Source organism: Camelina sativa, chromosome 6 (assembly GCF_030686135.1).
Source record: "Camelina sativa cultivar CO46 ecotype springtype chromosome 6, ASM3068613v1".
NCBI lineage: Eukaryota > Viridiplantae > Streptophyta > Magnoliopsida > Brassicales > Brassicaceae > Camelina > Camelina sativa.
The window spans coordinates 23,229,601-23,247,684 of NC_141885.1; the positions used below are offsets into that span (position 1 = coordinate 23,229,601).

General features: G+C 35.2%; 2 protein-coding genes across 3 annotated transcripts; one reads left to right on the forward strand and one right to left on the reverse strand.

The window, feature by feature from the left end:
• Positions 1–582: 582 nt before the first annotated feature.
• On the reverse strand, positions 583–1,710 carry LOC104699277 (uncharacterized). Of its 2 annotated transcripts, none has more exons than XM_087454514.1 (4): positions 1,604–1,710; positions 1,316–1,515; positions 1,046–1,108; positions 583–799 (listed from the first exon to the last, which is right to left on the reverse strand). In XM_087454514.1, the coding sequence occupies exons 2-4, from the start codon at positions 1,504–1,506 to the stop codon at positions 697–699; spliced, it is 357 nt and encodes a 118-aa protein (XP_087310640.1). In that variant the 5' UTR covers positions 1,507–1,515; positions 1,604–1,710; the 3' UTR covers positions 583–696. The 2 variants fall into 2 exon arrangements, with proteins under 2 accessions (XP_087310640.1, XP_019102018.1); XM_019246473.2 differs by having other exon boundaries at positions 1,316–1,518; positions 1,604–1,709.
• Positions 1,711–10,338: 8,628 nt separating this feature from the next.
• On the forward strand, positions 10,339–12,488 carry LOC104792476 (heavy metal-associated isoprenylated plant protein 5). The gene is made up of 3 exons (XM_010518625.3): positions 10,339–11,167; positions 11,412–11,490; positions 11,590–12,488. Exons 1-3 carry the CDS (start codon positions 10,691–10,693, stop codon positions 12,228–12,230), a joined length of 1,197 nt encoding a protein of 398 aa, XP_010516927.1. The 5' UTR covers positions 10,339–10,690; the 3' UTR covers positions 12,231–12,488.
• The last annotated feature ends 5,596 nt before the right edge of the window (positions 12,489–18,084 follow it).

An 18,084-nucleotide genomic window follows, 5' to 3' on the forward strand; every position in this document is an offset into this window, starting at 1 on the left:
TGAAAAGCACTCAGTAATCTCATTAAGAAAATATGTAATAATCGCTTTGTGGTGGTTCTAAACTGTTAATGCATAACAAAATTATTTATAGGACAAAGTGAGGCTTACATTTTTTCCACATAACAAATTTGATATGTGACAATCTAAAAGTTTCACCTGCCAAAAAAATATTCATGTTATTTTGAGGATGCAGAGAGACATGATGAGTGGTCGTTTAGACGTTTTTCACTATTTTCCCTAGGAATCCAACAATTTCGCAAGCCTTTTTATATATCTAAACGCTTTGACTGATGCTAGTTAGTTCCGTTTATGTACCCATAAACTTTGTTGGGTCGGTTTTGCTCTGTACTGCCGTCATGGGCTTGGAAACGAAACTCTGGAGGGCCTCTTCCCGATTACACTGAGAGCCTCTTCTCGTGTCTGAATAACAGCATCATCCTCTGGTTTGTTTCTTTTACGGAATTTTAAGCGTGGATGATCTCATAGGATTTGGCTGGTTTGGTAGTTTTGATCATGCGCAGGGAAGATGGAACATATACAGATGAGTATATTTTGTAGCAATTCGAGTAACAAGAATCGATATATAGTAAAAGACGGTCCGACAAAACCTTGTATCATTAATTTAGGAGAATATAATCGGTACAACAAAATCCAAGTTCCATTAACTGTCTTACTAATAAGCAAAACTGTAAAAACTCAGACAGACATCAGCTTTGGACCATTGTCCGGCATTCCCATTCCACCGGCTAAATCTGCATCGAGTTGCGAGTGTGGTGCTGGTCCTTTCATCATCTTCACACTGCAATCATACAAAAATCCAAATGGACAAAACAATTTCAGAGTCATGATACTCATTAAGGCGCAATAAACATCTTCGAAACCTATAAACTAACACCTTAACAGAGCCACAGACATGCGTAGAGCAACAATATAATGTTTAGTTATCCAGCTATGTCAGATAAGAGAGGTAAGCTTGAACATAGCATCATAACTATACAAAGTTCCAAACACAAATGCAAGACAAGTCAATGAAGAATCAGCTTACCGCTTCTTGTGTTTCTTAGTCTTGAAATGATCATCTCGAACTGATGACTTGGAGAAGTACCGACTGAAACACATAAAAAGGTAAAAGAGCCAAATGGGTCAGTCTTCTTAAACACAAATGTTCACACGAACAATCAGAAACATATAGACAAGTTCAAAGTTCAAAAGATTCATAAACCCCAAAGAGTCCAGAGAGAGAGAGAGAGAGAGAGAGAGAGATTTATGCTAGCAAAAAGGTTAAACATTTATATTGATTAATAGTCTTTCTTACTCGCAGTGTAAGCAGTAGAATTGACCCATTCCAGGCAAATCCTGGTCAAGCTCTAAAGGCTTCATCTCCGTCTCAGGTCTACGCAACTCAGTGTAAACCAAATCGTCTCCTTTCACTTCGAATTTGTCACGGCGAGCTGTTTTGTGAGATAATCTCCTCTTCTTCACTTTTCTAGTCGGACATCTACCCATTTTATCTTCCTACTTTTTTTTCACAAGGTAGTGAAATTGAATCATTATTTGCAAAATCAATGGCTAATTGAAGAGTCTAAACGAATTGAAAACTTACGATTTAGAGAAGATACCACAGGAGGAGCTGGAGACGAAGACGACGATGCGGAAGAGGAAACCCTAAAAAGCTTCTCAGTTTCGGTTATAAAAAGTGTTGACCTAAAAAAAAAAAGGCGGTTTGAAAGGATTGAGACATGATAAAAGGCCCGTTATGATAAACAGGCTTTTAAATTGGCCCGTATGTGATTAATTTGGGCTTATTACCTTTGATAGCTCAAAATAAGAAGAATAAGTCAAATGTAAGACCAACATCTGAATTTACATAGTTGGTGGACTCGTTTTATGCAACAAACAAAAATTCTGATTATAGCAAAAGGTAAGTCTGTAATTACATTGGACGATAGGTCACGACTCACGAGTTTTTAATTAGTCTATATATAATAGCAAACCTAGTCAGTATAACAAGAAACGAATATAAAATCGTTAAGAGTTGCATAGCATGCACTCTTCATGCTTCTCACGACAATGTCTTCTTCTCCAAGGTGTTCTTGGTAATCACTACGACGACATATGCTTAGTGGAACTAGAACCGATCTTACTCTCTGAGTGAACCAATCGGATTTTTTTAATTGATGATATACGTACTTAGTAGGTTCACATCGAAAGGACAATGAGTCACATTCCTCAAAACGACACAACTTTGCAAAAAGGATTATTGGGACCAAGGCCCAACATTCTTCCTAAGCCCACATCTACTCAACGGATACCTGCAAAACATAACAAAGAACGAAGGAAGACGTCATCTGCAAATTGTACGGCATTGCCAACCAAGAACCAATTTGTCGTCCTTGAACCATGTGATGATAGTGACGCCACGTAACAATGATTGGAAGAACCTAGAACCTAGGTTAAGACTCTAGTATCCCTTGTATCTTTATGTAGAAAAGGAACAAGATATTGTATCAAAACCAATTAATGGAATAATCATAGAATCATTCTTTCTTCTCTCTGTTTCTCTGTTTATTTCTTCATGGTATCAGAGCCATGGACGGAACCATGGAACCCTATTCTTCTCCTTCTCTTCACATCTCCAATTGTGTTACAATAAAGCTCATTGAGCAAACTACATCATTTGGAAGTCACAGTTCGAGTCTTTTCTGCGCACTCAAGGTCTTTTAGGCTTTGTCAATGGAGCTACCAAACCTCCAGATGAGAAGATTCCCATCCGCAACAACAACAATGGCAAAGCTAAAGATATACTCAACCCAGATTTTGAGAGCTGGTCCAGATCTGATCAGGTGGTTAAAGCATGGTTGCTCGGCTCCATGACAGAGAACGTTCTACGTCTGGTGGTAGCTTCTGCAACTGCTCAAGAGGTATGGGACACACTAATCTCTCACTTTAACCGCACATCATCCTCTAGGTTATTTGAGCTACAAAGGCGTCTTCAAAATGCTGAAAACTAGAGAAAAGCATGTCAGATTATCTTAGGGGAATCAAAGATATTTGTGACCAGCTAGCTTCAATAGGTGATCCAGTTAGTGAGAAAATGAAGATTTTTGCAGCTTTGAGAGGTTTAAGTCGTGAATATGAACCTATTATCAATATTATTGAGGATTCAATGGATCATCTGCCAGCACCCACTTATGATAATGTGATCTCTCGCCTTACTGGTTACGATGATAGACTTCAAGGATACTCTGTTTCAACCAAAGTTTCACCACACCTTGCTTTCAACACCACAAGAACCTCAGGTTTTCGTGGCGGTCGCGGTAACAGAAGCAGAGGCAGAGGGTCATTCTCCACTCATGGTCGTGGCTTTCATCAACAGTTCTCGTCTGTCATCCCAACCAGAACTTCCAGCAACGCAAATGAGAAACCAGTCTGTCAGATTTGCAGTAAAAGGGGTCATAATGCTTTTGAGTGCTGGTATAGGTTCGATGAGGAATATCAACAACCTGCTCCACCTGCAATCAGTGTTTCCGCCTTCTCAGCCTTACACATCACAAATGTCACTGAGGACAACAGCTGGTACCCTGATTCAGCAGCTACATCACACATTACAAGCTCCACTCAGCGCCTGCAACAGTCTCAACCATACCATGGTAGTGATGTGGTAATGGCAAGTGATGGAAACTACCTTCCAATCACTCATGTTGGTTATGCAAATCTCCCTTCGACATCAGGTAATATTCATCTCAAAGATGTGTTGGTTTGCCCTGAAATAGCAAAGTCATTACTGTCAGTGTTCAAATTAACTAAAGATTACCCATCTAATGTCACATTTAATGATATTGATGTTGTTATTAAGGACAAAGCAACTCTCAAAGTTCTGACAAAGGGAAAGGAAAATAATGGACTATACAAGCTGGATGATCCGAAATTTCAGGTGTTTTACTCTACAAGACAAATCAAGACAAGTGATGAAGTTTGGCATCAGAGATTAGGACATCCTAATCAACAAGTTCTTCAGCTCCTATCTGCAAATAAGGCAATTCAAGTCAATAAAAGTACCAGCAAGGTGTGTGAACCATATCAGCTTGGGAAGAGTTCAAGATTGCCATTTAGTTCTTCTTCATTTATTGTCTCAAGACCCTTAGAGAGAGTGCATTGTGATCTCTGGGGTCCTTGTCCTGTTTCCTCTGTTCAAGGATTCAGATTTTATGCACTGTTTATTGACAATTTTTCAAGATATTGTTGGTTCTATCCCTTAAAGAGAAAATCTGATTTATACTCTATCTTCCTCAAGTATCAGTGTCTGGTTGAAAATTTGTTGTAGACCAAAATTGGTATTTTTCAGTCAGATGGTGGTGGAGAGTTTATAAGTCAAAGATTACTAACTCACCTGCAAGATGCTGGCATTCAACACTTCATCTCTTGTCCTCATACACCTCAACAAAATGGCATTGCTGAGAGGAAACATAGACAGTTAACTGAAATGGCTCTCACCTTGATGTTTCAAAGTACTACTCCACAAAGCTACTGGGTGGAAGCCTTCTTCACATCAAATTTTCTATCTAATATTTTGCCTCACAGCTCTCTTACTGGTAATATCAGTCCGTATGAAGCACTCTTTGGCAAAGCACCAGAATACTCTGCCTTGAGAATCTTTGGTTGTGCATGCTTTCCCACTCTAAGGTTGTATGCTCAAACTAAGTTTGACCCTAGGACTCTCAAGTGTGTCTTCCTAGGCTACACTGAAAAATTTAAAGGATATCGGTGCCTATATCCCCCCACTGGACGCGTCTATCTCAGCCGTCACGTAATCTTTGATGAATCAAGCTTTCCCTTTGCAAACTTATACGTCCATCTGCAAAACTCAGCACCTACTCCTTTATATACAGCTTGGCTCAAGAGGTTTCTGATAAACTCACATCCCTGTGCTCAAGTGGTATCTCCTGCACATGCTTCTGCACCTGAAATCAACAATCAGCTAAACGTTTCTCCTTTTCCAGCTTCTACTGCTTCATCTGTTTCAGTCAACGACAATGAGGTCACAACAACAGTGGCTCCTGTTAAATCAACACATGGTTCTGATGATGAGAGTTCTGGGTGTACGACAAGCTTAGAACTTGTTCCTATAGGCAAGAGCTCTCAATCATTAGTCCCAACTGTGCAACATTCAGCAGATCATCAAGCCACCACTACCAATGCAAAAACAAGTGTAGACATTACATCAAACTCACCCCATCCGATGGAAACTCGCTCCAAAGCAGGAATCTCCAAACCGAATCCTGAGACAGTGACAGAAGCGTTACAGGATCCATATTGGACTGCAGCAATGAATGAGGAAATGGGCAACTGTAAAGAGGCAAATACCTTCTCTTTAGTTCCTCCCACTCATGATATGCACGTCTTAGGCTCCAAATGGGTGTTTCGAGTTAAACTTAATGAAGATGGCTCATTAGACAAATTTCAAGCCAGACTGGTGGCTCAAGGGTTCAAACAAGAAGAAGGTATTGATTACCTTGAGACCTACAGTCCTGTAGTAAGAACAGCAACAGTTAGAGCAGTTCTTCACTTTGCAACAACAATGAACTGGGAGATTAAGCAAATGGATGTTAAAAATGCCTTTCTTCATGGTGATCTAACTGAAACTGTCTACATGAAGCAACCAGCAGGATTTGTTGATGAACAGTATCCAGATCATGTTTGTCTCCTCCACAAATCTCTTTATGGTCTAAAACAATCACCAAGGGCCTGGTTTGACAAATTCAGTAACTTCCTGCTTGAATTCGGTTTCACCTGTAGCTTGAGGGATCCTTCTTTATTTGTCTGCTTTAAAGGCAAGAATGTCATCATGCTACTTCTTTACGTTGATGACATGGCCATTACAGGAAACTCTTCTGAGCTGCTCCAAGACCTCCTCGAACAGTTAAACACACAATTTCGAATGAAGGATCTTGGCAAGCTCCGTTATTTCCTTGGTATTCAAATCCAGTATCATGACGGAGGAATGTTCCTATCGCAGCAAAAATATGCTGAAGACCTGTTAGCCATCGCCGGAATGTTATTGTGTGCTTCAATTGCAACACCCCTTCCTCAACAACTAAAACAAAAACCACAACAATCTGGTAATAATGCTCAACCTACGCAGTCCGTACCATCTGCTAACCCAAAATACTTTCGCAGCTTGGCAGGACGTCTACAATATCTGACACTAACCAGACCAGACCTGCAATTCTCTGTGAATTATGTATGTCAAAAGATGCATGAACCCTCAGTATCCGACTTCAACTCCTCAAGCGTATTCTCCGATACATCAAAGGAACCACTACTATGGGAATCTCCTTTGACAAATACTTAGACTCCAACCTTACAACCTACAGTGATAGTGACTACGCAGGATGTGAGAAATCTAGTCGCTCCACTGGCGGATTCTGCACATTCCTCGGTCGCAACATGATCTCTTGGTCATCACGAAAGCAAGAGACAGTCTCCAAGAGCTCCACTGAAGCTGAATACAGAGCAATGTCTGAGGCTGCCTCTGAAATCACATGGTTTGTCAATTTACTTCAAGACTTGGGAGTAAAACTGACAGCTACACCAGAACTCTTCTGCGATAATCTCTCGGCTGTCTATATTACCGCGAATCCAAGCTTCCATGCTCGCACCAAACATTTCGCCACACATTATCACTATGTTCGTGAACAGGTTGCTTTTGGAAACATCATTGTGAACCATATCTCTGCAGACTATCAGCTCGCGGACATATTCACCAAGTCTCTTCCTCAAAGACCCTTCGAGATTCTTAGGCTCAAAATTGGCGTTGGCTTACCACCTACTCCAAGTTTGCGGGGTAGTGTGAAGAAATGTGTCCAAAACGACACAGCTTTGCAAAAAGGATTATTGGGACCAAGGCCCAACACTTTTCCTAAGCCCACATCTACTCAACGGATACCTGCCAAACACGACAAAGAAATAAGAAAAACGTCACCTGCAGATTGTACGGCATTGCCAACCAAGAACCAATTTGCCGTCCTTGAACCATGTGATGAAAATGACGCCACCTAACAATGATTGGAAGAATCTAGAACCTAGGTTAAAACTCTAGTATCCCTTGTATCCTTATGTATAAAAGGAACAAGATATTATATCAAAACCAATTAATGAAATAATAATAGAATCATTCTTTCTTCTCTCTCATTTTCTTCTTTCTGTTTCTTTGTTTATTTGTTAGCACGATTTGGTAGGATTTAGGAATGTGGGAAGTTCCTTTTTTTCTTTCCAGATACTTCTGCACCATATAGACTCGTCGCGATAGGGTCTCGGTTCCAATAAAATATGGTGCTTGTGCCGAGGAAAACAATAATGATAACAATGATATTGAAACAGACCCGTACCAAATCCAAACTTATATTATTTAAATTCTTCTTGTAATAGTGTTGCATATCGATTGGAACTTCGTTTAGATATCATGTTTAAAAATTGAGTTCTTGCTGAATTGGTTCCTACTTTGTCTCTGCCCCCACTAAACTTTGATTTCTAAACGTTTTCTATACCCCATCGTTTTCTATGTACACCTCTATTGCAAAGATATAAAGTGATGCGCGCGCGGAGGAGCAAATGTGATATGAACGGCTTTGTCTTGGCGATTAGTAGATTTAATGATGAGTAATTTTGTTATCATAATTGAAGATGCAATGTGTGTTGAAAACGTTTCCACTCTTGTGTTTCATGTGGCTATACAACCTTCGTCAAAATTCGTGATTGTGGTACTTGACAAAAACAGTTTAAAGGATTTGAGTCAATATTACGTGTTAAATAGTTAAAAGTAACAACCATGTTTACGTTTTTCTTCCTACATGGTACAGAACACAAAAGCAAAAACGATGCCGAAATAAAAACAAAACAAGAAATGTTAAATGCTAAAATCGTATTTAGCTTACGGGCAAATATAGGATTACATACTGACAAACGTAACTCCAAACTCCAAACTACTAACACATACGTTTTCAAAACACAAACAACAAAATTTAAAGTACAAAGACAAACTTACGATAAAGTTTGTGGTCATTTTTGATCGTTAAACTTTGCGAAAAAGAAAGTTCTCAATCAAACTCTATTATATCTCATGTCAATATGAATATATGATAATATGTGTCCACCTCAGCTATTACGTCACACATAGGACCATATGAAAAAAAAAAACAAATTCAACAAAAAACACAATGAAACATGATGTTGACAAAATGGACCGGTAAAGGGAGAACGAAACGCAATTACGCAACTCATGAAACAATTTTTTACTTTTCCTTATCCTTTTACTATTCATATGCAGTTGAAATAAAGTTTTCAAATAAGTTCAATATTTTTCACACACCAAACCCAATAAGGTAGTGTTATTCATAAGAAAAGTAAAAGTGTAAAACTCAATATGTTTTTGCAGTTCCTCATGTCTCTGTCTCTATACCGCAGCCCATGTTTTTTGAACATAGGCAGTTCTTGGCCGCTTCCATGAAGCTGAAACTTACTAAATGTCTAAAACCAAATTAACTCGTATAATTTAAATCAATAATTGCTCTTCAGGGGAGCAAACAAAATTATATTGAAGAATTTTAAAATAGTTATGTAAGCTAGTGGTGCTGTACGAATCGTGTAAACTAGTGTATGTGCATTGGTTAGGTGATACGAATAGTATATTACAAGAAAACGTGGAAATTACATTCTCAATACTCGAAAACATGTACAATTTTGTTGAAATCTGCATAAAAATTTGCTGTTAAATTTACTAGTAGCATTAGCATATATGCAAATTACACACACACTGAGTCACTGACACACATGTCTAGAATTCTTTTATGTACTGTACTAAATATATAAATCGGTCAAACAACTTGACAAATTAAAAACATGTGCCATTTGTCGTTTTTCTTGTATTATTTTAAAATTTAGATCTGACCTTAATATAAGGTAAATGGGATTAATATCAAATGTGGTATTTTCTATGTATTTTGGGTATATTTCCCTAAAAATTACAACCAAATATCTAAAAACCTTTGCTAAATCTGTTGTGTAATTAAGGAGTTTTATCTTTATTTTTTTAATAGTCTATTGTAGTAAACCACTTGCTAAGACCATCTTTAATGGAGCAAGGATGAATAGTATTTCAGAAAAACTAAAAAAATATATTTTTATTACACAATTTTTTTTTTTTTTAATATGTATATCAATAAGTAAATAACATATGTCTATTTTCAAACAAGCAACATTTCTTATGGTGCTCAACCAAACAATCTTATTTTTTTTCTTTTTTTTCTTTTTTTAATTATTTGTTTAATAAAAACATAAATTTTAGAGTAACCCCGATGGGCTGCCCTAAAATGAAATTTCTAAACAAAAGGAAAAACCCAAAAAGAGAAAAGAAGAGGAGGTTCCATCAACTTCACTTATCATGAGACAAGACTATGCAATTTGCAAAATCATGACTTTAACCAATACCCAATATCTATCAGAAAGAAAAGTATCATCTTTATCTCTTTAATCTCTTTACAAATTATTTTAAAAAAACAAGAATGATGTGATTCAAAAATTCAAAAAAATGGGTTTAATTAAAGCATCCCTTTTTAGTCCCGTAATTCGTTTACGAACCAGTTGTAACGATATCCATAATGTAATGTTTTTGTATTGTATTAGGTTACATCTCTAACGGTTATATTTGCCAACTTATTGAAAACCAAATTCTATTGAATAAAACTGTTCTCTTGTTTTACGTGTTTTGTTGTCTAACCAATCTCTGGCTTCGTATCTTTCCATTATTATCGAATCAGCAGTTAATTTAATTTCTCTCACCTAACATAAAATTATCGATTCATATCTCATCCTACTCTAAATTATAGTATAACCTATGATTATTTGTTTGTGCGTTTGGACCATTTTTTATTTTGTTTTTGACCAAACTTTTGGTGAACACATTCTTTCATGATTGGATATACAATATTTAATTATTAACAAAATAATACATTCACTTTGTATCTAGCAAATAACAAAATGATCCCAACTTTTCGTATACTACTACTTCAAAAATAAAACAGCATTTTGCGATATATCTTCTAACTAAAGTTTTGTTTTTTAGTAAGGTATGATGTATATTCTTTGAATTGTGACTATTGGTCGAATGTATTTTTACCTCAAACTGATTAAGATTCGGCTAATCTAGACTATAGTCATCAAGTAGTCAAAGCTGGAAAATGATACCCTTTTGTGTTTCAAAAGCAATGCTTACCTTTAAGAAATCATTAAAATTGATCAGCTATTTTAACGTATAAAAACAAACTAAATTTTATTAATATTATCCGATTGATTATATAAAAATAATGTTATGTTCAGAAACTTGGTGGCTTCGTGTCTAGTACCATCACTTGTGTCAAACCGGCGTCAAACGCCCACTCTCGCTGACCTCAGCCCCCAACAAATACACATACGAAATCAACATGTAACATCAAACCATTATAAATATACTAAGTTAAAATAAATCAGTATCAATCAACAATATTGTAAAATAATAATCTCCACGCACCCTATATTTCTCTATATATACGCACATTTGCCTCCGCTTACTCTTGTTCAAACATTTCTTCATCTTTCAAATACAAAAGAATAAAAATAAACCCCTAATAAAATTATCCTTATCTTCAACCAAGAAATGGGAGAAGTTCAAGAAGGTGCCAAAGTTGAACAAGAGAAGAAGCCGGCAGCCACCGTAGTCGCAGCTGAGACTACAGACAGCAAGCCAAAGAGCGGTGGAGGAGATTCTGCGGCAGCTCCGGCCGCTGCCACGGCGGTTGTCTCTGCCTTTGTTTACAAAGTTGATATGCACTGCGAAGGCTGCGCTAAGAAGATCAAGCGAATGGTGAAACACTTCGGTGGAGTGAAAGATGTGACGGCGGATACTGGTGGGAATAAGCTTACGGTGGTCGGAAAGATTGACCCGGTGGTTCTCCGGGAGAAGTTGGAGGAGAAAACTAAGAGAAAAGTGGTTCTCGCGAATCCACCGCCACCTTCACCACCTAAGGAAGACGTACCTCCTGTCCCCACTGCCGTCGAAGAGAAGAAAGCTGACGGTGAAGATAAGGCGGCGACTCCTCCTCCTCCTCCTCCTGCTCCGGCAGCTCCAAAAGAGGTATAAATTTACTTGAATACAAGAAGAGACAACTATGCTTTTGCTAGTGTACGCCGGTTTTTTAAACAACGTACGTTAGCAACTTAAAAGGATACAGTTTTGTAGTTTTAATCACACTAGTTTAATTATAGGCAGACAAGCTAAACGGAAAAAGATTAGGCAGCTAAAAAGTAAAACTAGTTTAATTGTCTAAGGAATTCTTTATTGATTTTGAATTTGACTTTAATTTCTTTTTGTGTTTCAGAGTTCGGTGGCTTTAAAGATCAGACTACATTGTGAAGGTTGTATTCAGAAAATCAAGAAAATAATATTGAAAATCAAAGGTAAGAAAATAACAATAACAAACGAAGTTACTAAATTCGAAAACCAAAAATAAATAAATATTAGTTATGCTAATTTATTAATAATTAATTTGTATTCAGGGGTCGAAACGGTGGCTGTTGACGGAGCTAAAGATGTGGTGACAGTGAAAGGAACAATGGACGTTAAAGAACTAGTGCCTCTACTCACCAAGAAGCTCAAACGAACCGTTGAGCCTCTTGTTCCCGCCAAGAAAGATGACGGAGCCGCCGAGAAAAAGAAGACGGAAGCCGCCGCCGCTCCTGAAGCAAAGAAAGAGGCTCCTGCCGCTGTAGTGAATGAAGCAAAAAAGGAAGTAAGTGACGGTGGAGAGAAGAAGAAAGAGGCTGGTGATGGCGGAGAGAAGAAGAAAGAGGCTGGTGACGGCGGAGAGAAGAAGAAAGGAGGTGGAGACGGCGGAGGAGGAGGTGCGCCGCCGCCTGTGGCGATGGTGAATAAGATGGATTACTATGGATACTCATCTTATCCGACGGCTCCTATGTATTGGCAAGAAGGACACGTGTACGGTCAGAGTTATTCAATGGGAGTTCAGGGTTATCCGATGGCAGGTCAGGGTTATCCGATGGCAGGTCAGAGTTATCCAGGTTCAGGATACAATTACGCAAGTGAGAGTTACGTGCCGTACTCGCAGCCAAACATGAACGCTCCTCCTGGTCCTGGGATGTTCAGTGATGAGAACCCCAACGGTTGCTCCGTTATGTAATCATGGGGTTAAATTGTAAATATAAAAAATTCTAAGGGTTAAAACATAAATGTGGGAACACAATGTACCAACTTAGGTGAAAATTTTGAAAGGCTGAGTCTGAGCCAGCGGGTTCTGACGTGTAACATTTGTTCCTTTGTTAGTTTAGTTTCTTTAATGTAATAATTAATTGCTTTACTTTAATTGTAGTGTCAGCAAACAAATAACAATAATAATGTAAAATGATGAAAAAGGAATATAAATTATCTTTCAGGATTATGAATGAATGTTTATTTTCCATTGAAAAATCATTTTGGTTCATTGACCTATGTAGAAAGATGATTTAAATGATTAACTTGTACGAAATCTTGAAAATATTATACAGTACTTATTATTAACGTTAATGATTTTTTTGGTGGAAAAGCTAATTAAAGCCATTTTCTTCGATCAACTATGATATTATTATCTCCATGATAGTTATTGTTACCCTTTATATAAGTAATCATTTAGTCCTTCCTTCATTTATTCATATGAATTAGATATCGTGAAAACACCTTTTGCTGGTCGTATAGGGCATCCATTTTGTCTTCCAAAGTGAAACGACAGAAATTTTTCTATTCATTACTACATTGTTACATCAAATTTGATCTCCAATTTTATCGGCACGGGGGAAAACATATAGAAGAAATCCTGATATATGCTGATTGATGAGCATCAATATTTGATTCTCTTACGCTTTTACAAGTAAGTTCTGCATGCTCATTTCATTCTCTAAAAACTTCGAAACTTTTTGTAGTACAGTATATGCATGTGTCTCAAGGAGTTGTTGCACACGTACGTATAGCAAGTTAGGTAAATTTTTGAAGTCGAGATGGAGCCATCCGGTTCTTACGTGTAATAACACCCGTTCCTTTGTTAGTTAATTCGTTTAACAAATAATAATTAATTGATTTACTTTAATTGCACTCTCAGCAAACAAGTAACAAAAATAATGTCAAATGATGAAGCGAATATTATAACTAATAACTGCTATCTATCAGAAAGGATAATTTTGATAGAACTATCGTTGTTCTTGGCGATTCAAGACGTATTATTATGTGTGTTTACTTATTTAACACCATGTATTTTGGATTCAGCTTTCCTATTAACTATTGATTCCTTTAGAAAGATGTTTAAAATGATTAAAGTGTACGAAATCTTGATAAGATGAACAAATATATTAATGAGTTTATTGATGGAAAGCAAACTAAAGCCATTTTCTCGATAAACCATGACTACATAATTCTCATGGCCAAATGTTCAGTTTTCATCCATTTATATTTGTTATTCGTTCAAATATATATATATATATAGATATAGATATACATTTTCTCAAACCAAGAACTACAGTATTTTTATATAAACGGAATTACGTATACTGTATATATAAAAATATTATATATGTAAAACAGAGAGACTACGTAACCATTTGCATGTATTATATAAAAGAGGTTAGTTGCACAATTACGCAAGTCTTTTTAACATATAGCATTTGTTTGCATTCTATGTACGTGTATATGTGCATTATTGTCATATATAGTCATTATTTATGTAACTACATGATTTAGCATGATTAATGGTGACTTAATCTTAATATGAAACAAAATTGGTGACTTAATATTTCTTCTAGACTGCTGGACAAAGACAAAACGATGACAACAAAACCATGTTGATGATCCCATCACTTTCTATTTCGCCCCTCTAGTCTTCTTTTGCTTTGTATTTTTTTAAATAATTGCATACGTACGTAATTATCTTTGAAGTTTAGTATTTTATGTATACGATATTATTCTATCACTCAAGATCATGCAATAAATCAATCATTGGGTGCTGCCGTGCTGCGGATAAATCAGACACGGACACCCTATTTTGAGGTTTTTTAAAAATGGAATTGATGTATAAATATATCCTCTATACCCCATAATCCACTTATTACAAGCTTTTCTCTTTGGAATCATATCGAAATATGTACATAATTTAATTGCAATAACCAAATACGTTGTGGATAGCGTGGAACTCATCTACACAGGGGCAAATAATTGCATGTGTACATGTACGTGTTGCCAATTTCTTTTCATTTTTTTGGTGAATTGTAAAAGACGTGTTGCCAAAGTGATCACTTCTTGTCGCCATAGATAAAGAGAGAGAAAAAATAGTAATTGATTTCCCCTTACCTTTTTCTTCCATAATGGCATCATTAATGATGGGAGAACTTTTTTTTGTGTTCTTATATTAAATATATAGTGAAAATAATGTTAGATCAGTTGTTAAGATCATAGATAAAAAAATGGGAGAACTAATTATGGTGTTCTTAGAATAAAGATATAGTGAAATAATATTCATAAACATTTTACAAATTATAAAAAGTTATAAAATAACATTTAAATTGCTTACTTATATAAAAGCAATTATATACTTATAAATTAATATAATATTCTTAAACATATTACAATTATAAAAACTTATAAATTAACATTTAAATTGCTTACTTATATAAAAGCAATTATATACTTATAAATTAATATAATATTCTTAAACATATTACAATTATAAAAACTTATAAATTAACATTTAAATTGCTTACTTATATAAAAGCAATTATATACTTATAAATTAATATAATATTCTTAAACATATTACAATTATAAAAACTTATAAATTAACATTTAAATTGCTTATTTATATAAAAGCAATTATATACTTATAAATTAATATAATATTCTTAAACATATTACAATTATAAAAACTTATAAATTAACATTTAAATTGCTTCCTTATATAAATGAAATATTTTTTTTTTTCCAAAAAATCTTGTCCAATCACATGAAGCCACGTCAAATAAGAACTGGGTTTAGATCAGTTCTACATCAAGAACTAAAAAAAGTGTTCTAAGTCACTATTCATTATTTTTATAATTTTTTGGGCTAAGAACACCCTTGGTGTTCTCCCATTAATGATGGCCTAAGACCCAAATATATGTCTCACGTAACGATGTAAGCTAGTGTCCTAGTGGAGATATATATAATAAGAAAGTGACAATACAAACAAATAATGTGAACAAGTTTTATCATTCGGGACTAAAGAAGATCCAATATAAAACCAAACGTATTATATCGTTTATCGTTTGTTACGAGGATGAGGTTAAGATTTAAGATAGTCAAATTTATAGTACAAATAAAATACAATCGTCATATTTTGAAAAATAAATTCAAAGTTCTGTTAGTTAAGTCTGTCAAACCCTGGTCAAGATACCAATATCATCTAAATATATATATATATATATATATATATATATATATATATATATATCTTCGCCATCTTGAATTTGAAAACTTTGTTTTAGCCTCAAATTTCAAAAGGTGGTTTTCTGTACCTAGAAACGTATTTGGAATTTTCTGTACCTAAATAATATTTAAGAAACGGTACTAAATACATTCATCTATTTAATCAAAATGGGAATCCACCTAAGATGTTATGTCATTGCTCACTATGAATATATATTCATGAAAAATATTAAAGTAATAACAATAGTACTGATCATGATAATACCAATTAGGTGATAGGTTGCAAAATCCAATCAATGCCCACCTCATGTCTCCTTCATGGAAGTGGATCTGGCAGCATAAAATACAAAGAAACTTAGTAATTCGATAAATGCGAAAAAAATAGTGGATACCTATTTTGTGGTTGCAAATTAGTGGACCTCTCTATCTATAAATCTCTCCATCTCTCTAGTTTTTTTTTGTAATATTACGACATGTTTACGGACACTCTGTTATACTCACCACAAATCTATAACCCTCAGTAGTTAAAAAATGGAGGACATGTGTGAAACATTAATGAATACAATTTAAGTGGAATAAGTGAGTGTGATTAGTATAAAAGAATTAAATCAAACATCACACAGCTAAAATGAAATGGTAATTATTAAAAAAATATATTACTATCAGTTTATATGATTTCAAATGATTATAATGGTTCATGAATATGAATTATGAACAGATAAGTTTATTTTATTTTATATGCAGAAGTAGTTACTATTTCTTATAATCCAGTCAAAAAGTTTTGTTTTTCTTATTTTAGTCAACAGTAATAGCTGTTGAGAAAAAGGTAACAGTGAATTATGTTTGTCAGTTATGAAAATGATAGCAAAATATAAATACCTATAAGCTTGCGTTTTGTTATTAGTCTAATGGTTATTCAATTACTCAGGTGTTTACTGTTTACAAAAAAGCTACAATAATACTAGACATTATGTACAGTACTCTAGTAACACGGCATGATATGTATAAAGCATGTGGGATCATTGATGACTTGATGTTGTATGGTGTTGGCGCCAAACTTGGGTCTATGTCGCGAATCTGAAAAGGGTTTGGATTTGGAATATGCTGGTTTGACTTATATATGCGTGAGAGATGATGCATCTTCATCAATCAATCTGTTGGTTAGGGACAGGCCGATCCTGACGTTTTTACTATCATACGAGTTTGAGTTTAATTAGGAGATGACAAAATAATTCTATTAGTATCATTTATGAAGTAACGATTGATCTTGACAGTTATTTTGATAGAACTATCGTTTGAACTATAAAAATTATTTTGGTGTTAAGAAGATGTGAATATGTAGCCTAACTTATCGCATCTGTATAGTACATCATGTTAAGTTATTGGGTGAAAACATTTATGAATACCCAAATTGTGACTTGTACGCTGTTCATTCAATCTTATATTGAGGACGAGAGGAAGTCCATATTCGGGGATTCTTATGTTATATAATGTGAGCCTGAAAAAAATCATGCAAGGAGTTCTTTTTGGTGTCCAGTGTTTCCACGTATCATATTTTGATCTCCAAGAAAGAAAATTGTCAAATTTTGTTTTACAAATATATCAGTCAAATTCCAAAGAAACATAATGTTATTTTTAAAACATCATCTCTTGTGGTACCATTATTTTTTACCTTTCAACGTATAAACGAACTTGTTATTCCGCCCGCCACTATATTTATGTCATCAATTTAAATGTAAAAACTTTGAAGTATCACCTAGGAAACATAATTCAAGCTTCAAAAGCATGTCCTTGACTACAGAAATCATTAGGTTGGTCTCCATTTAAAACAGTTTGACCTGGCCAGCCATTCCATTTACTACTAATACAACTACTTGCATATTCTTACAAGAACAAAACTTGATGAATATATACAAAGCGTCACATGTACACACACACACACACATATATATATATATATATATATTATATGTTAGCATCAGTGTGCGGGTCAAATCTCTACGCTTGGCGTAACGAAATGAACATGTCAAACAAATTGACCATGAAATGATGAAAACGCCCAAATTTAAGTATTATTGATTCATCCCGTCGTAGCTTAGTCTTCTGACTATTTTCATTCGTTGAATTTGAACCCATCTTATTATAACATAACGATATGTCAACTTTTAACCAAAACGAACTATATATACAAGTCAATAATCCATTAATGATGCTCTTCATATAGAAATGACGTGCATAGTCGCATAGATAATACTATTGGTTACATATATACCCAAGTTTTTTTTTTTGAATTTAATGTAAAATTATATTCAAAAAAAAATATACTTTGTTACAACTGGTGCAGCGTTTGCTTAATGTTTTTGAGACTAAAAATTAGACAGAAGATTATACATATAGAACTATAGCATAGGAGCTATTGTCGGGACTGCACCCATAGTTGGTATGCTTCATCATAACGGCGCTCTCCCATCTTCCCGATTGCAGTTAGCTGGTCCTTGATCTGCTTATCGACCCAGCCAATGAGCTGAGGTGCAATGTGAGCCGCCTCACCA